The following is a 21,571-nucleotide window of genomic DNA, read 5'->3' on the forward strand; positions in this document are numbered from 1 at the left end:
AAGTTAAACACTGCATTTCCAAATATGTAGGTTATGATAATACAGGAAATCACTAAAGTCTCAAAGCTCATAAGCCCATTATACTTAAAAGTTACAACCAAATCTCCATAAAACTATACATATTATTGGAAATATTTTCTCTGTGCATCAAAAAGGACCACGAAACAAGAAAACAAATTGTGCCATTTGTACTGGGTAAGAGTACTGGATAGTGAATTCTTAGTTTGAGATGTCTAGTCGTTTTAACTGGTTTTGAATTCTGAAATAAAGAAATTCATAATTACTTTTGGAGATTTTGATACTCCTCTCACAGTAACTGATAGAACAAACAGAAAAGCAACAAAATATATAGACTAACTTGACCTACCTGACATAGAACATTTTACTCAACATCAGGAGAATACACATTCTTCTCATGTGGACATGGAATATTCATCAAGACAGAGCAGATCTGGGGCTAAAAATACGGCTTAACAACAACGACAAAAACAGAAATGCAAAGCATATTCTCAGACCATAACAGAAGTAAACTAGAAATAAACAACGAAAACATATCTGGATATTCCAAAAATATTTTGAAAGTAAGGAACATATTTCTAAATAATTAATGTCATAAAAAGGAAGTTTAAGGAAAATTGATAAATATTTTCGACTGGAAAAATGAAAATATACCATATCAAAATTTTAGCGTTGCAGCTAAGAGGGAAACTTACAGCATTAAATGCTTATATTACAAAAGAAGGTCTCAAAATAATCCAGACTTCTACCTAAAACGATTCAAAAAAGAGCAAAATAAACTCAGAGCAGAAGGAAATCAATGAAAAAGACCTGAAACCAATAAAATTGAGAACGGGGGCCGGCGGGGGGGGGGGATCAATCAAACCCAAAGCTTGCTCTTTAAAAAAAATCAATAAAACTGACGAACCCAAACAGACCAATAAAAAAAAAGAGGTAACATAAAAGTTAATTTAATAAAATTAATTTAATTTTGAAAAAGTGAATTACAGAGGCAGGGCCAAGGTGGTGGCGTAGTTAGACACTTCCTGTGGGCCCTCTTAGAACAAAGACTTGAAAAAACATGTGAATTGATCACATATGACAATCTAGGAGCCCTGAACATCACAGACAAAGCTGGATCGGTGGGCGCACATGGGCTGAGGCAAGTAGTAGTGTTTGGGACGCGTTTTCCACACCGGGAGAAACTAAGCAGCAGAGTCTGTGTGGGCCTACAGAACCAGGGGAAAGTAGTGCTGGATCGGTGAAAGTTAAGTGCAAGCATCTAATGTACCGTGAGGAACCAAAAAAACCCTTTCCCCTCTGGGAAGTACCTGTCTCACATGTAACCGTTCCCTCCCCACTCTGCTCCAGTCCCAGCCTGGCTTCGGTGATTGCTGCACCCCCGTGGGCTGGAAGTGGGGCCCGTTATGCATCCTGAGCCATTCCCCCAGCTTTGGAGAGGGAATAAATTAACACACAAATAACAAACAGGAAAAAATAATTTTCCAGCTCCCCTAAACCAGGACCTCAGAGAAGGCACAACACCTTTCCCTAGGCCCAGGCATAAGGGGTCCATGGACTTTGAATACCTTTCACCCTTGTCTAGAACTGTGTGGGGCCATTTCAACAGCGTAGGCCCTCATTAGCATAGTACAACAGAGTACGTACCTGAAACCTATTTTCAACTGCAACAGCTAAGGGGAAGCAGCAAATTCATGACATCTGACACTGCCCTACCCATTAAGCAGGGTCCTCAACTACCCATGTCAGGGGCCTGAGAACTGGTGGCTCCACCAATTCCAACAAGCCACCCAAGACAGGGGTCTGAGAATAAGTGGTGCCTCCCAGTTCTTACAGCCAACAGCACTGGGTGCCCAAAGTCCAGCTGCAAAACCCATCCACCTACACACTCCAGGGAACAGGGACACACCTTCCACCCAGGCACTCAGGATGTCAACATGCAAAAAACAAAGCAAAGCAACAAAAAACTTTTATCTATACCTCTCACCTTACACAAAAATTAATTCAAAATGGATGACAGACCTAAATGTAAAAGCAAACCAAACACTAACTCATTGCCATTGAGTAGATTCCGACTCATAGCGACTCTACAGAACAGAGTAGAACTGTCCCACAGGGTTTCCAAAGAGCAGCTGGTGGATTTGAACTGCTGACCTTTTGGTTAGCAGCTGAACTCGTAACTGCTGTGCCACCATGGCTCCAAATGTAAAATATAAAACAATAAAACATTTAGAAAAAAATATAGGAGGAAATGTTTATTACTTAGTATCATCGATTGAATTGTGTCCCCCCAAAATATCTGTCAACTTGGCTAGGTCATGATTCCCTTGTATGACTGATTGCCTTTTATCTTCTGATGTGATTTCTCTACGTGTTGTAAATCCTACCACTATGATGTAATAAAATGGATCAGTGGCAGTTATATCGATGAAGTCTACTAGATAGTGTCTTGAGCCAATCTCTTTTGAGATATGAGAGAAGTGAGCAGAGAGACATGTGGACCTCATACCACCAAGAAAGCAGCATTAGGAGCAGAGCACGTCCTTTGGACCTGAGGTTCCTGTGCTGAGATGCTCCCAGACCAAGGGAAGACTAATGACAAGGACCTTCCTCCAGTTATGTGGACTATCACACTCATACTTCCAAAACTTCTCTCCTAAGCTCCAGAACCATATATTCAATGGTATACCAGATACGACATGGTCCCATGGAAACTCCAAACAACACATTTGCAATAGAATTCTTCTTTCCCTTGAAATATCCTTCTTTACTCATCATTCGTTCTCTGTGATTTTTACCATCATTTCCCTTGTTGTCCAAATCATCTTCGACTTTGCCCTCTCTCTCATCGCCATATCTGATTTATTAAAGATCCTGACAATTCTGGTAACTTCTCGTTATTAGCTGCCTCAAATCAGCCCCAACTCACGGTCGACTCCGTGCACAACAGAATGAAACACCGCCTGTTGCGCAGCAGGCAGCCCATAAACTGTGCTGTTCAACACAGTAGCCACCCAGGATCAGTTGTAGATTGGACTGCTGTAATCCACACGGTTTTCACTGGCTGGTTTTCAGAAGCAGATCTCCAGGCCTTTTTCCTAGTCTATCTTACTTAGGAAGCTCAGCTGAGACTTGTACAGCATCATAATAACATGCAAACCTCCACTAACAGACCAGCGGTGGCTGTACATAAGGTGCATTGCCTGGGGATCAAACTCAGGTTTCCCACATGGAAGACAAGAATTCCACTACTGAACTACTACTGCCCCACCCCTGCTCAGCAATTTAGCATCTTCCAAATAGTTTCACTTCTTTCTGCTCACACTGCTTTATCTTGTTTTAGGCCACCGTCATCTCTCTCCTAGCAAACAGAACTAGCTACTTAGCTAGTCGCTGTTCCCCTTATTTCCTCCTTCAATTTCTTTACCAAGGTACAGGCAGTGTAGTCTTCTTAAACCACAAATATGAGCATAACACCATTCTGTTTCAATGGCACCCTTCCTCCCTTACCCTAGAATAAAGATCTAGATCAATACTTCTGCAATGATGAAAGTGTTCTATATTTGTGCTATTCAACACAGTAGCCATTATTCAAATATGATTGGCTATTGAGCACTTGAAATAGGGCTAGTATGACTGAGAAATGGAATGTTCACATTTAATTTAATGGCTACTGGGTGCATATCAGACAGCATAAATCTATACTGTTCTTAGCATGGCTTACAAGAGTTTCCGTGTCTTGGTTTTGCCTTATTTCATGATACCCCCCTCTCACAAAATTCACTCTAGTTATAAAAAACTATTTAGTGTTTCCTACGCCCGTGACGGTATCTCAGAAATCCATGTTTTTGGTCATGCTGTTCTCCCTGCCTGAAGGTCCTTCCACCTATTTTGATTGTACTGCTCTTACACTTCAAGACACAGCCTAGATATCATCTCTTCTAGACAGCTTCTTTGAAAACTTTGGGTTGCTCTAAGAAAAGTGTTAGTTGCCCATCCAATACCCATAGCTTCGCCCCAACATTTGCTCAGCTTCAAGTGATGGGATCACAGTTAATCAAAGCTAACCATAAGGATCCTACTCCGTTTTCCTAGCCTTCACTGCAGCTCCTGATCCCATTATCTTCGAGTCAATTCCGACTCACAGCTACCCTATAGGGCAGAGTAGAACTGCCCCACTGGGTTTCCAAAGAGCATCTAGTGGATTCAAACTGCTGACCTTCTGGTTATCAGCTGAGCTTTTCTTTTAACCACTGAGCCATCAGGGCTCCTTGCTGCAGCTAGTGGTGGCCATATGTTCAAATTCAACTAATGAGATTTAAGCCTATGTCTGCTACTGCTGGCTGCTGAGAAAAACTGTTTTGCTTGTTCAAGGAGAGGTATGGCTGTTACCAGTTCCTTTCTTGTACTTTCTGCCTTGAACTACAAAATTGATATCTAACTATAATACCCATGTTGAGATTTTTTACCCACAAATATGAAGAAAGCCAAGAAAATCTCATGATATGTAGGTTTTGATATTGTTAAACCATTGAATTACTGCCAGCAGTTTGTTTTCAGGCCACTGTTGTTTGAGTTTCTGTTACTTGCAGTCAGATGCATTTCTGATATAACATCCACTTTTGTGCTCTCACAGCACATTGTGTACAGGTGTCTTAACAATTATTACTTATATCAAAATAATGTTGTTCACATGTCTCACATTAACCCAACCATTACTGTAGCTATCCTGACTGCCCATATGTTGCTTGATAAGAAAATGGAGTAAACAACAAAGCCATAAATAAATGTAAATCTAGTATTAGAAATGTAGTTAGCTCCCATTTTATATAACAAACGACACTGTGATAAACATCTTTATCCACAGACCTTTGCTCCACAGATTCACTTAAGATATCGTATGCTTAATACTGGAATTATGGGTCAAAGAGTCCAAGTTTACCATGCATTTGATTCATTTCTCTAGTTGTCCTCAAACTGATAATATCAGCATTGAAATTTTCTCCAATATTTATCAATATAAGTGAAAATAATGTTTTGTTATTTAATTTGTATTTCTTTATCTGAATAGTTGAAAGCTCACTATACATATTGGCCTTTGGTATTTTTTTCCCACGAGTTGTTGGTTCACTTTATTTTTCTACTTTCTGGGTTAGTAGTTTCTCACTGAATTTAAGGGCTCTTTATAAAGAATAAAAATTTGTTTTTATTCTTTAATATTTTCTTCATATATGTTGCTTTTTTTCCCTTTAGCCAGTTTGTCTTTGCATTGAATTTTATTGGTTTGAGATACTGGAGTAGTCAAATTTCGACTTTACCCTCTAGAATTTCTTTCATTGATATTCTTCTTGAAAAATTCACAGTCATGGAAGATTGGTTATATATTCATGTATGTTTCCTTCTAATATTTAGAGTTTTAGTTTTTTTTTTTTATAATTATGACATGATGTTCTTCTAGCAGCAAATATTCACCACAGCATATTTTGAATAATCAACTCCTTATATAATTTGTGTTCTTGCCTTTCCATTCATCTATCCATTAATCCACTCAAAAATGTTTACTGAATGCTTACCACACGCCAGGTTCTTTTAGATAGGCATCTGGGATAATTCCTTGCCGTCATGGATATTATACACCAAAGTTCAGGTTGTGATATGTCTATTATGAATTGGATGGCTTATTAAATATAGAAGGATATTTTCTTTTCTTCAGTGCTTTTGTTTTGCATTATAATTTTTTGATACTGATATTGCCACTCTTGTATTTTTACTGAACTATATCATTTTAGCTGTCTCTTTTAAGTAGTGTATAGTTAGATTTTGTATATAAAGCCAGTTGCGTGAGAATATTTACGTTTTTTAAGGTGAGCTTAAACATATATAAAACCATAACTACATATTATTGTATCTACCTAATACTGCAAAAGACCTGTTTAAAGTGTTAAAAAGCAAAGATGTCACTTTGAGGACTAATATACAACTGACCCAAGCCATGGTATTTTCAATTGCCTCATATGCATGTGAGAGCTGGACAGTGAATAAGAATAAGGAAGACCAAAGAAGATCTGACACCTTTGAATTCTGGTGTTGGTGAAAAACATTGAATATACCATGGACTGCCAGATGAACAAAACTGCCCTGGAAGAAGTACACAAAACGCTCTTTAGAGGCAACGGATGGAGAGACTTCATCTCACGTACTTTGGACATGTTATCAGCATGGACCAGTCCCTGGAGAAGGACATTATGCTTGGTAAAACAGAGGGTCAACAAAAAAAGAGGAAGACCCTCAATGAGATGGACTGACACAAAGGCTGCAATGATGGGCTCAAACAAAAACCAATCGTGAGGACGGTGCATGACCAGGCAGTGTTTTGTTCTGCTGGAACCTACTTGATGGCACCTAACAACAGCATATGTATATAAATACACACAGACACATGTGCATGTATATATATGTGTGTATATATATACATATACATGTGTGTATATACTTACGTATATATACGTACGTATATATGTGTATACGTATATATGTACGTGTGTGTGTATATATATATATTTATATACACACACACATATATATGGGATCCCTGGTGGTGCAGTGGTTAAGTGCTTAGGTGATAACAGAAAAGTTGGTGGTACCAACTCACTAGCTGCTCCAAGGGAGAAAGATATGCCAGTCTGCTTCCATAAAGATTACAGCCTTGAAAACCGTACGGGGCAGTTGTACTCTGTCCTTTAGGGTAGCTATGAGTCGGAATCAACTCTACGGCAATGGGTTTGGCTTGTTTTACGTGTGTGTAAATACAATAAATACACACACAATATAAAACGGTTCTTATTAAGACTCACTAAATAGCAATAATAATGAAAGAAAATAGCAATTCTTACTAAAGAAAGATGACAAATAACAAATAATACTACCATAATTTTTTTAATAGTTCCATATATAGTACTATAAGCATCTTTCTTTATGCTTTCTTTGGGAAGCGTTGTTATTATTACCATTTAGTAAAGACATTTCGTATAAGCACTTAAAAATTAACAACAATGGACATTTAGTGAGTGCTTACCATGTGCCCAGTTAATCCTCATTATATCATACTGGTCACCTTGCTTTCTACGTCCTTTTAGACCTGCCTTCTCCTTGATTGAATTATTAATTTTTATTCATCTTTCAGTGGTAGAGTATCTTTATTACTAGAAAGGCATGTGGATGGTACCCTTCCTAAGCTCATACATGTGTGACTGGATACAACTTTTCCTTCTTGCCCTTTGTCTATTCAAAGTATGCCATCAACTAACCCTTTTTTCATTTTGTTTTTCAAAGTTTAAGATTAAAGTGGCAGATTACTCCTGGCTTCCTCACTTCATATCTAGCAGCCTAACCCAAATAAGGCCAATACTGGACTTGAACCAGAAGATTTAAGCCTTAGGTCATGGCTTATTATGATTTGGTATACTTTTCCTGCTGGTACATCCTATGCTTGAAGAACTTCAGCTCTTTTTGTCCTGATTTTTGGCATGGACTGTGTGCTTTAGGCTCTCCAGTGCTCTTGATTTTTTCATGTCTTCTTTACCAGGCTGATTTCTGATCACTACTAACTAGACTTCTTTGATTCTGCACCTTGTACCTACCTTGCCACCCAGAATTTGGCTCACGGGCCAATATTGACACACAGTACCTTTGGGTACCTTAGTTTTCGATACATTGATAAACCAAGAAAAAAACCAAACCATTGCTGTTGGGTTGATTCTGACTCATAGTGACCCTACAGGATAAAGTAGAACTGCCCCATAGGATTTCCAAGGAGTGGCTGATGGATTCTAAGTGCCAACCTTTTGGCTAGCAGCCGAGTTCTTATCCACTATGCCACCAGGACTCTATATATCGATAGTACTAGCCAAATCACAGTGTGAACGTAGGCTGAAGAGTTCAAAGTCTGGCTCAGCCTCTTGGTAGCTGTCTGACCTAAATAAACCTTTATAAGCCTTTATTTTCTCTCTATAAAATAGGCATAATACCAGTTCCTATTTCAGTGTGTTAAGAGGATAAAATAAGCTTTAGTATAATGTCTAACCCATTAGAAGCATTCAATAAGTATCAGCAATTATTAGTCATTATTCTGATAATTCAGTGTATTGTTCTTCTCCATAACTCTTAATCTGTGATAATTTTTCACGTAGACGGGAAAATCCCCAATGTTTTCAGAAGGAGTAATTCTAGGGGAATACTCAATACAGTACAAAAACAAACTATCAATGGAGCTTTACCTTCTAATCCCTCATATTCTATGCTTTATGTTTAATGTATAATATAAAGCTCATAGAAAAGAAAAGAATATCTCAATCATTAACTGCGTACAATGGGAAGCTATTTACTTAAACTGTTAGGAGATATAACTTTAAGGTAGATAATTATACTGACTTTTGATGAAAGTTACATTTCTAACCATATGTTTATACTTCAAATATAGGTTTAAAAAAAAATTTAGGAGTCCTACATAATTACATTGTGATATGTGTTAAAACCAATAAACTATGACATAAACATTTTAAAATTCTATCACAAAATTTGGCAAATTATTCATTAATAACCAAGAATCTCCCCAATTAAATTACTATAAACCACCACAGCAAAACAACTGCTAATCCAGAAAACAGGAAATCAGGGACACAGAAGATGTGTAATAAGCCCCTGGGGGATATGGCATTTATCCCATGAGTGTTGTAAAGAGCTCGTAATTTAAGACTGGCAAAGCCCACATGTGTTATGAGGGTCTTTCCTCAAAAGTGACATTAACTGCACATCCCACAGCTGCTTATTATGTATTCTATTTATATCAAAGTATAAACCGAGGCCTAAAATATACAGATTCAATGTATTTAAAGGCGATAATACAAAACAGTTACTCTGGCTTAAGAGAAATCGTTCATTTTAAACTTCATTATTTGGTCTCTTTACGAAAGAGTACTGTAGTAAAAAGTGAAAGCAGTTCATGCGTTAAGTCTTTATATCTGACTCTACTATGACGAAGAGTCTTTTGGAATCACATCAAGGTACGTACTCAAGGGATGGAATCCTAACACTAATATTTTGATGCTTTTGCACAAACACAACCGAAAGTGATGAAATCACAGGGCATTCTTATCCTCATACTGAAAATGAAGATACCACAAACATACCTCTAAGAAATACCTTTACAAGTCTGAATGCAGTCAAATGTTTTACTTTGGAAATTAGTCACTGTGCACTGATAGACCCTCACAGAACTTTAACAGTAATAAAAAAAAAATACAGTACTCATCAATAAATGGCAAAGAAAAGACAACTCAAGATGTAAGTTATTTAAATTAAAGGAAGAGAATCTTCATCCAATGTGCAACAGGAGTAATCTTTCATAAAAATAATGAAAAAAACGGTGAAAATTTTAGGATATATTATTTTATAATATCACTTACGCAGTATTGAACATTTAATTGCAAATTATCTTTATTTAACCTAAAATAATAAGTTGATTTAACATTTCCTAACAGAAAAACTAGCTACAATTATCCGGGAGATAATGCATCTGAATATATAAAGTGAGAGCGTTAATAAGCAAGCTATTACATAACACTTGGGATTTATGGGTACTCATTCTCATATTTCAAAATAAATATCAATTTAATGAAAATTAACATACGCTAATTTGGAATGACTTCAGCCAAAGTTAGTGCAATAAATTTTACACTAACCATTAACTGTGATTTTGTTAAAGAAATTTATTAGGAAAATATGAGAAATATGTCTACACATATCTGCTACCTCAGAAGGTATCCACATATATTCTCTTACAAAAACTTGAACAAAAACTAGCTTCAAAAATTGAGTAATTGCTCTAAAGCAAAGATCACCTGCTAAGATTTAAAAAAAAACAAAACTGAATAATTGCTAAATCTTTTTCTTAATGATAATTACAGCTGTATTAGAAAACTGGTTTAAATAACTTTTAATGTACCACATGACTGCTGAAGATTGACTAAAATTAGAATCCGGGACTCACTAGGTGGCATAATTCAGTCTTGCTAACACTCTCTCCCCCCATGTAAGCATAAAAAAAAAAAAAAGTAAGCATATATTTATGATTTACCCCCCATTCCATAGAAATTGTTGGTATTTTGCCATTGGCTCATTCATTACTGATATTTTTACCATGTTGTTTTTCTAATTCTACTGGAACAGTTTAGTTTACAAGAAAATATTTTTCTTTGAAAATCAAAATTCTGTAAAACAGTTGTCATGCAAAAGCACACCTTATGTGACACAAAATGGAGTCCAATCAGCACCCTGAGGAAAAGCTGCCATTAACTGACAACTGATTATTTTCTATTTGTCCATTTGATGACAAATTTACCCAAATCACAAACTATTTTCAAGTATTATTTTTGACTGTAAAACTAACAACTTTCTTCCAACAGGAATAGACAGTACCGCCAACAATTATTTAGATTCAAAACACTTGTACAATATAAAACAAAACAAAACGTTTCAAATTCATGTCCATGAGATATACACCTACATCATTAGGCTCCACAACATAAATTATTGTGCCAAATTGCTACAAGAGCATCTAAAAGTCTACTCTTAACTTCTGTACTTACCTCTTTAGAAACACTGATCTAAAGAGCAGCTATTATACGTGTCCAGGTAAGCAGCAGCCCATTTTTAAGTAGCAGCCCATATACTTTGGGGAAGAAAACACAGAAAGCCAAAGCCAGAGGTGGAAGGCTTAGTGAATCTCACGGCACACCATATCCAAACAGCCATTAATATCCTAGTCAAGCAATTGCAATGACAGATGATAATAATAAAAGCACTGCCAAACAGATACTGAACGCTTACTACATACTGAGCACTACCTTTTCTGTACATTAGGATTTAATTCTCACAAGCCCCTTAACAAAGCAGGTATAATCATTTTTGATCTCCATTTCACAGATGAAGAAACCAAGGCTCAAAGTGGTTAAACAGGTCTGTTTCATTTCAATGCCTGCACTTCTATTTTATATCATAGTATTCTTTGGCAGCAAAGTTTCTACCAGTAATCAATAGGGAATGAACTGATGGCATTACAACTTATGCTAGCATACAGGAACAGAGGAAAAGTCAGACACGAACCTTGCATGTGCTCCACAAACAGTCATAATAAAACCAAATAAATAAGTGAAATGGGTGTCTAAAACCCCTGTACTATAAAATGAGGGCCAAATAGAAAGGATGGATGACCTTTTGTTCAAAGTTTAAAAGAAAAAAAAAATTTTTTTTTGAGACAATGCAGATGAGATTGTATACAAAAATAATGTGACTAATAAGGCAGCAAGGACCATGACTAGCCCTGGTATTATCAGTCATTACTAATAAATAAAATTGGAACAATTAAGAGTAGTTCATGGAATTTCACTGGGGAGGTGCTAGTCAGATGTCAAAGCAGTACTATGACTTATTATGATGCAGAGAAAACTGATGGAATGTAATGTTAGAAAAGGGAACTGGACCACATCGTCTTTACTGTACCAAAGCCAATGCCGTCATCACTACAATGCAAAGTACCAGCATAGGCAAAGAGGTAAAAAATTATCGAGCTTTTCAAAGAAATGACACACACCCCAAAACATCAATTCAAGACCTTAGTGAAAATTTTTGAGGGTATAAAATGGGCTTTTGTATTTGAATATACCAGTTCTTTGAGCACACAGCAGAGAGAAATACAGAATTTAACTCCTGATCTGGCATTAGCTATTTTAAAATAAATTTTTATCTGTATATAATCACAAATGTATTATGTACAAATGTATTATCTATACTTAGAAGTGTGAAGAGCAATTCATTAAATAACCTACAGTGCTGCCCACTACCCACATCACACATGTTCTCGTTTTCCAGTAGAACTATGGAGCCACTCTCAATGATGAGGTCAAGTTTAAGTCACAGAAATGAAAGCAATCAGCATTAGAACAGGCAAACACTTATTCAATCACTGTTCAGAGAAGAAAAGCAGCTGAGAATTATTATTAGTAAAAGGCTGTGTATCCCATGAAAACATAAATAAAACACTCACTGGTATTCTCTTCTCTGAGCTAAATAAACAGCCTCTCTGTGGTCCTAAACTTTCGACTTATTTGAAATGTTTTACAATTGAAATAATGAATTCATGTTTATTAAGCACCTATTTATGTGCATCTCAATAATAACTTGTCAGTTTTACAAATTCTAACCAACTGAGAGTCAGCATTTACATAAAATTTCTACCAAGGAACTGCTCAGCACTAGATTAAGAATCCTTAGGATTTCAACATAAAGGGCACTTTTGTTGCCTACAGCACTCACTACACAGCTAATTCATATTTACTAACACCTCTATATTTCTAATTTGGTTATACACAATTATAAGCCACTGACATACAAAAATTGTCAGTGCTGTTTCCTCACTTTTCCATCGATTTCCTCCTTCCCCACATCCCCTCATCCCCTGCTCCTGTGCATTGTAGGAGTTGCTCTAGCCAGAGACCCTACCCTCTATGTTCTCCAGCTTAGAACATTTAAAGAATGACTGGATTCTTATTCTTTTGCTATAACACGTTAGAGAAGTTCTGTGGCTGAAAAGATTAAGATAATATGTTCCCCGGGGAGGGGCATGTATCTTACTGACAGAAATCCACTTTTGAGGGCAGAGCAGAAGATGACTGCATCATGAAATAGAAAGAACATGGACATCTTGTAGGACTACCTGAGTTCAGGGCTGGCTTCGTGGATGTATGACCTGCACATCTGCACAGAGCTTGGCATTTAGAAGGGCTCCATGCTCGGTTTAATGATGTGCTGCTGTCTTGAAATTTGTACTAATTTCTAAACAAGGGTCTCATAATTTTCATTTTGCACTGGGCCCTGCAATATGTAGCCAGTCCTGACTGGGTCTGAATTGTGACTTTAACGGGTGTAAACTTAATCTAAGCCTTAGTTTCTCCTTAGTCTAAGCCTTAGTTTCTTCATCTGAACCGAAGGGATAACTCCGAATTAATGAGACCGGTAGGAGTATTAGATGAGACGCTGTATGTCAAAGTAATGAGTACAGAGCCTAGTACATAGGACACAAAAGAGATATGACACAAAATAGAGCTGGGACAGTTCTTGTTCTTAACTTCTAGAAACCATCATAAATAATAATTAGATGTAGTTGAAATTTAAACTTTAATACTTACAATCCATATATCTGTGGTGCAATTTCTAGTCTGTTCAAGTGCATATAAAGCTCAATATCATGCTTCTTCAGTAGATGATCCTGGATCTGGTTGACTTTAGTAACAATAGCAATTGTTGGCCCTAAATCCTGTGGCCTAGCGAAAGGGATGGGGGTCATCAGAGCTTCTTTTCCCTAAAAACATAAAGACAGGAAAAATCAAGCACATATTATTTCAATATGAAATTAAGAAAAAACATGGACATCATTCTTGAATTTATAAATGAAAGTTTAAACAAGAAACGGCTATGTCAAACATCTCACGACAAATGCTTAAAATGTGAAGTCACATGCTGATCATCATATACACAACTGTGCTCAGATGGCAATGGTCAGGATATGCCTCCCAAAATGTTTTTCTACCTGTATTCCCTTAACCAGCTTCTCTTCATGTCAAAGTTTTACAAGATAATTTTAGCTAGAGGTAGTGGTGGCCACTGTAGACCATTTGTCCATGGCTAGTTTGTCTAACCAGACATAGTACATAAACGGCAAGCCTTAATGGAAACATGTTTCTTGGGTATAAAACATAAACACGACAACAGTAAATGAAAACTGTATTAGTTTGAGTTGAGGGGTGAGCACTCAAAAACAGGAAATAGAGGGCAGAGCCAACATGGCACTATAGACAGAAGCACCACATCATCCCACCACAGCAGAGACTTGAAAAACTAAGTAAGACAGAGAAAACATCAATCCTGGAACCCTAAGCGTCAAATGATGAGATAAAGAACTCAACCAAGCACTGAATGGAATAAGAAACTGACAGAGAACAGAAAGCAAAGAAGAGATACGGAATGGAGGTTCCCTACCAGCTAACGCAGCACGGATTCGCCATCTTGGACGCCTGTTGGAGATCAGTGGACAGAGAGTATGGCAAAGCAGCTTCACAGAGCTCCCAGTTGGAAACACAGCACCCGCTGGACCTGCCCTGCTGCACCGTAGCTGAGAGACTGGTCCTGCCCATTGGACAAGGTGGTAAGAAGTATCATGCCCACAGACAAGCAAACAACAAAGAATGCACAGCCTGCCTGCTCAGACATAAGCAAATAAAACAAAAAGCAGAACAGAACAAATCCACAATCAATAAACAAAAATAACTACTGAATGTCCCAAAGACAGAAGACAATATCAAAACACATAAAACAAAAAACAGGATAGGATGGTTTCAGTAGGTATCCAAAATAAAACACCAGATAACTTTCCAGGAGAAGAAATGGCACTGGAACTACCTGATAGGGAATTAAAATCTCTAATATTCAGAGCTATCCAGGAGTTGAAGAAAAAATTAACAAAAATGAGGAAAAAATAGACAAGATCATGGAAAAGGCATACAAAATCATGGCAAGGGCAGACGAAACAATGGAATAATTCAGGAAAATAACACAGGAACGAAATGTCAAATAAATTCCAACTAGGAATCATATAAAAACAGCAATTAGAAATCCAAAAGATAAGCAACAAGACTTCAGAAATGGACAGTGTCATATAAGATCTGAGGAGCAGGTTTGAAACAATGGAAGACAGGATCAGCGAAACTGAAGGCAAATACTTGGATCTCACTCCTGGGAATACATACTATAGAAAGAAATAAGAGTCGTCACACTAATAGACTTGTGCACACCCATGTTCATTGCAGCACTGTTCACAAACGTAAAAAGATGGAAACAACCTAGATGCCCATCAACAGATGAATGGATAAACAAACTATGGTACATAAACATAATAGGGTATTACATAACAATGAAGACCAGAGTCTCAGGGAACATTTAGCTCAACTGGCATAACACGGTTTATAAAGGAAATGTTCTTTACTTTGGTAAGTAAATGTTCTACTTTGGTGAGTAGCGTCTGGAGTCTTAAAAACTTGTGAGCATCCATCTAACATACTCCACCGGTCTCACCCCATCAGGAGCAAGAGAGAATGATGAAAACTAAAGATACAAGGGAAAGATTAGTCCAAAGGAGTAATAGATCACATCTACCACGGCTTCCACCAGACTGAGTTCATAGGACTAGGTGGTGCGCAGCTACCACCACTGACTGCTCTGACAGGGATTACAACAGAGGTTCCCAGACAGAGCTGGCGAAAAATGTAGAACAAAATTCTAACTCACAAAAAAAGACCAGACTTACTGGCCTGTCAGAGACTGGAGAAACCCCAAGAGTATGGCCTCTGGACACCCTTTTAGCTTAGTAATGAAGTCACTCCTGAGGTTCACCCTTCAGCCAAACATTAGGCCCATAAAACAAAACAAGACTAAAGGGGCACACCAGCCCAGGGGCAAGGACTAGAAGACAGGAGGGGACAGGAAAGCTGGTAATAGGGGTCTCAAGGTCAAGAATGTCGTAGGGTTGGTAACCAATGCCACAAAACGGTATGCGCACTAATTGTTTAATGAGAAGCTAGTTTTTTCTATAAACCTTCATCTAAAGTAGTATAATACAAAAAAGAAAAAGGAAACTAGCACTAGAAAGAAAATGGTCTCTCTGTGCCTTCTGGTCAATTTAAATCGCTGAGTAAAAAGATTTTAAAACTGTCCAGATCAAAAGTATAGATGATTTAAAAATAAATTTAAGTTGGGCCAACTCACAACTTCCTTTCCTGCCACCCATAATCTTGTATTACGAGGAATGTATCTCTAACCACTTGCACTGCTTTCATGCAAACTCCAATGGCCACCTCAAGTCTGATGAATTCCCCAATGCCTGACCTTTCCTCTAACCTTCCAGTCCACAATTTCTACCTTTCTGCAGTCAGCTTTTGTGGCAACACTCTCATATTTTCTGACTACCACCCATTTTCTCTCTACTTCTCTATCTTAAATTCATCTTTGTTTCTCGATGCTGGTTTTTCATAGAGCCTGGTCTTAGTTTTATCCTCTATTTATATACTTTCCCTGGGTGATATCAGTCATACACACTGCTTCAACCAATATCCATTTCCCAAAGACTTCCTGATCTGTGTTCATAGCCTAGTACTCTCTTGACTGCCTCCCATAAATTCAAACGCTCACCAAAAATCTTTGATTGCCACAAGGGTCTCAAATTCAGCAGGCCTAAAACCAAGCTTATTATCTGTCCAACTACATGTTCTTTCATCATGCTCACATAACCCCTCCTCCAGTAAGAATGCATAGTCCACCCACGTTAGCTCCTTGGTACTTCTCAGATCTTCTATAGCCCTACTGTCACTGCTCAATTTGAGGCTCCGATAATTTCCTTCCTCCTATCTGTTTAGTTGCTTTTAAATCCATCTTCTAAAACACAAGGTGATCTATTTAAAACACAAAGTAGATTATGCTAAATTGCCCTGTTTAAACCTCTTTAGTAGCTCTTCATTGTCTTCTCAGGGAAAAAAAAAATTCTAAATTTCTTAGCCAGATCTATAACACCTTTTTATTATCTGGCCAGTCTTTATTCTCGCGGGCTTCTAGAGGCCTTGGGGATGTCACTATCATACTTGAAACATACTTTCCCCAGTTTCTCCACTGAAGAGCTCTCAAGTATATTTAAAGATTCAACTCAACTGTCAGGTCCTCCAGAAAGCCTTCCTTAGTCCTATTTCTTCTCAGACACTCCAGTATCCTTTACTACTTCTCCCCCCTCCTAAACTGGTGAGATATCTAAAAGGAACACCATCTTTTCATTGATGGAACAGATTCTGGGACACAAAAAGAAAAATTCCTTTCCTCAGTCTAGAAGGGGAAGACTACACAGAAAAAGAAACCTAGACTTTTAAATAAGAACATCAGCTAATCAGGCTGGTGGAAGGTACAGAAGAGAGGAGAAGCATGTATTACCGTAAAGGAAAACTTCCTGTCCTTCTAGGATCACTTCAAGTCTCATAAGGAAATCCATTCTCTTATTGTTCCTATGGACACCCTGGTGGTGTAGTGGTTAAGTGCTACGGCTGCTAACCAACAGGTCAGCAGTTCAAATCCTCCAGGTGCTCCTTAGAAACTCTATGGGGCAGTTCTACTCTGTCCTATAGGGTCGCTATGAGTCAGAATCGACTCGACAGCAACGGGGTTTTTTGTTTGTTTTTATTGTTCCTAGTTTTTATGGTATGTGCCCTAGTGTCTTTTGGGTCCAAAGGATATAAGACAATGCTAATTTTTATGGTACAATTATTTTGCAATAATTTGTGTAGATAGGAGAAATGAAGCCTCTAATACTGTTGACACTTACTATAAAAATAATATATTGGAGACAAGTTTTTTTTTTTTAATTAAAAAAATTAACCCCTACTAAGATTCTTTTTCCTCTTGATATCAATTTGAAATATATGTTTTGGATAATTTATGTTAATTGTAAGATACCATTCATATCTGAAAGATAATGTTTACTCTAAAGCTAAATTCCCATAAAAATGATCCATTTAGCATTTTATGCATTTCAGTCATGTAGTTTTTCTGCAATGGAGGACCTTGTGTAGCTGAATACTAGCCAGAGTTGGATGGAAGCACTGTGCCCAGGTAATGTTTCAACAAATCATGTGGAAAACAGATCACTCTATCTATCTATAGCGCGATCATATATATAGGGTCCTGTATAAACATACTTCTATAGAAATACTATTACAGGCTTTGGAGAGCATTGATCCTAAAAGAACCTGTTAAAAAAAAGTTAATGAAATCACAAGATCAGTTTCTAATTTGAATACAGTGAGTTATCAGTGCCAATTTTTCAAATACTTGATAGGGATTCATATATAAAAAGCAAAAAACCCAAACCCACTGCTGTAGAGTCAATTCTGACTCACAGTGATCCTACCAGGTGCTCCTTGGAAACTCTATGGGCCAGTTCTACTCTGTCCTATAGGGTCGCTATGAATCAGAATCGACTTGACAGCACTGGGTTTTCTGGGTTAGTCCTACAGGACAGGATAGAGCAGCCCTACAGGGTTTCTGAGGCTGTAATCTTTATAGAAGCAGGCTGCCACATCTTTCTCCCATGAAGCAGTTGGTGGAGTTGAATCACTGACCTTCTGGTTGGCAGCCAAGACAGTCTACTAAAAACTACAGGCTTATATAAACTGTACTTTGAAAAGGGTTCCCCCTGTGCTCAGAATACTTAAAATAAAATCTCTTAAGAAATGCTCATGATCACTTAAACACTGTTAACCAGCTTAGCTTATCTAACAATAAAATCACAAAAGGAGATAAAGTTAATATAAAATATTCCCTTATCTCCAGGATTTCTTATAATAAAGAATGCTATTTCCATTTATCATATATGATCAAATGGGGCAGCTATGACCATCAGTACAACTACAAATTTTTTTTTTTAACTATTTCTTTAATGTGCTACTCAAAGTGTGGTCTGCAGATCAGTGCCAGGCCACAAACTTGTTTGTTATAGGGACACAATGAGATAATGAGCTTGTGCCAGAATAGAAACCAACACACTGCTTCCTTTTTCAAGAAAGTCTTACTACGAAAAGACTGCCTGCTGAACTAAGCAGTGATATAGTTGACACTCAAAGAAACTAAAAGAAATGAATGGGGAAGATATAAATTTCTAGAACTTTAAAAAAAGGTGACAGACTTATGAAACAGAATAAAAAGGGAGGATGAAAAGTAACTCATTAGATATACTTTTAGGAATATGTTATTCATCGATATATACAAATAACATCAATGTTCTGAAGTCACATCTATGTGTTGCTTAATAAACGGAATGTCTTTGTGTTCTTAGCCACTTTCATAATCTTGACTCAGCAATATCAACGCCAACAAACAGGCAAACCTGACAAATGGTAACCCTCACATTTTAATCACGCAGGTTCTCAGATACTGTGAACCAGTCATAAAATATAAAATGGCTACTGAATGGCATGATCATGTTGGCTGCATTTAAATGTGTTCAGCCACTCTCTGCTCAAAATTTTGATGTTCACATGTAAGTCTATGACTTCATCAAATCACCTGCCAAGAACATAAAGACATTGTTTTAAAACACAGAGTAGTTTGTCACTTATGCATACAGCAGGTTTAACATCCAACAACCTCACACGTGGGATATGTAACATGTTGATATATTGCTGAAGGACAACTTTATCACTGAAGCTAGGGGTCAGCAAACTTCCTCTGTAAAGAATCAGATAGTAAATATTTTAGGCGTGGCTGTGTTCCAATAAAACTTTATTTCTGGACACGGAAATTTGAATTTCATATAATTTTCACGTCATAACATATTTTTCTTCTTTTGTTTTTGTTCTTTCCCCCACCATTAAAAAATGGAAAAACCACTGTGAAAGCTGTACAGAAACAGACAGCAGGCCAGATTTGGCCTGCAAGCAAGAGTTTGCCAATCCCTGACCTAGGTCAAAGGCATGAATAGCATTCGTTACCCATTTCATTCTTTAACAGATGGATTGAAGTGACAGTGATATATGGGTTTCCAACCAGAATGCAATTAATTATACCAATATAAAGGAAATTAACCATACTGGACATTTAAGACTGGGTGGACATAATATACCAAATACTTCTAATAATAAGCCTAGCCAGAAGAATCTGCAATTTTTCAAAAACTGTGTAATAACAATGAAAAGGCAATGACCTCTAAGTTAGCATGTATGTTTGTTAAGAAGTATAGTTAATCTAGCACTTCGATTTCTTAGAAATATACCAGAAAACTGAAAAAACATGTTCCTACAAAACTTGTAAATGAGTGTACATAGCAGCAGTAATCATAACAGCCAAAAGGTGGAAACAGCCCAAATGTCTTATCAACTGATGAATGGAAAGACAAAACGTGTTATATCCATACAATGGAATGTATTTAGTCCTAAAAAGGAATTAAGTACTGATACCTCCTACAACATAAATGAATCTTGAAAACCATTATGCTAAATAAAAGAAGCCAGTCACAAAAGACCACATATTGTATGATTCTATCTATATGAACTATCCAGAAGAAACAAATCCACAGATACGGATACAGAAAGTAGATTAGTGTTGCCAGGGGCTGTGGGGAGAGGAAAATGGAGTGTGGGTTTGTTTGTTTTTTTCTGGGGTGATGAAAAGGTTTGGGAATTAGATGGTGATGACTGCACCATCTTGTGAATATACTAAAATCCACTGCAGTGTATACTTTAACTGGATGAATTTTACGGTACACAAGCTGTATCTCGACAATAGTGTAGCTAAAGTATGGATAAGAGAAAATAATGGTAAGCGGTATTGATGCTAAATGTGTGAATTCAACAGTGATGCTTTACTTTTCAAAGAGAAAACAATCCACTTGATACAGATTTCTCTACGCACTTCATTAACAATGTCCATCAACGCACCAGCATAGCAATGAATCAAACAGGTAGGTGCACTTATCTATTGAAGTTCATAACAACCTTATAAGTAAGAATTAGACTTCATGGATAATATACACATACATTTAAAGGAAAGTTTCTAATTTGTTTAAAAAAAATCTTTCATACTGTCATTGTATATACCTTCAAATATTATTAGAGAAATGGTTTACACGTTCAGTTCAATTTTACTCCATAGCATTTTTAGATTTCCATTTTTCGGTAGTAGTAATAACAGTGGCTTTTACACTGATTATTTGTTATTACTTACTGAAATCATTTGTTTCCTCAAATATTTTAAAGGATGTGTACTCTTTAAGACTTACCTTTTGACCATCATGCTCAAAAGTGGAAAACCAAGGTTCAGCAGTTTCCATAAGTTGTGAGAACATCGCACTAGAAATCAGGAAGATGATATAATGCTGATGTTAACCTTTTATCAAAGTAAGGGAAGCGCAAAAGAATAAAACAGACAAAACAAAAGTCTTCATACTTACTAGGCATCATGTTCCAGATACTCAGGGTTCAAGAGAGTTTTCATTTCCTCACTTAAAAAAGCAATACAAGCAATCAAAATGTGTACTTTTTTAACTGAAAGGAATGCAGAGGGTGCCTTATTCTACACTCATAAGCAAACTTTCATACAATGTGTGAATAAAAAAAATCAGCCTTCTGTAATAAAAAGAGTAACTCTATTAACAAATAAAACCCTTTCTTTCTTTAAAGATCGAAAACAAATTAGCTGCCTTGTTTATTCCACAATGAAATAACTCTAATTATTCCAAATAAAAAATACAGAATGTTACAATATTCTTAAATATGCTTCGTCTAGAATAAATGATTACTCCAATCCATCACCTGTGCACTCCAAAACAACAAAAAAATTGTTATTGGTCAACTATGCAATATCAAGGTATTAACTTATTTTTTTTAATAGCTTGTATTTTTATTATATT

At 36.9% G+C, this 21,571-nt stretch overlaps 1 protein-coding gene across 21 annotated transcripts in view; it reads right to left on the reverse strand.

Moving 5' to 3' along the window:
- TBC1D5 (TBC1 domain family member 5) overlaps nt 1-21,571 on the reverse strand; it is a 639,936-nt gene that overhangs the window by 227,802 nt on the left and 390,563 nt on the right. For all 21 annotated transcript variants that reach the window (XM_064277348.1, XM_023554943.2, XM_023554937.2 and 18 more), the window contains 3 exons: nt 21,113-21,163; nt 20,942-21,011; nt 13,263-13,435 (listed from right to left, as the gene is read on the reverse strand). In XM_064277348.1, coding sequence (XP_064133418.1) covers nt 13,263-13,435; nt 20,942-21,011; nt 21,113-21,163 — 294 coding nt within the window. The remainder of the gene's footprint in view (nt 1-13,262; nt 13,436-20,941; nt 21,012-21,112; nt 21,164-21,571) is intronic.

The sequence above is a fragment of the Loxodonta africana genome, chromosome 27 (assembly GCF_030014295.1).
Source record: "Loxodonta africana isolate mLoxAfr1 chromosome 27, mLoxAfr1.hap2, whole genome shotgun sequence".
Classification (NCBI taxonomy): domain Eukaryota; kingdom Metazoa; phylum Chordata; class Mammalia; order Proboscidea; family Elephantidae; genus Loxodonta; species Loxodonta africana.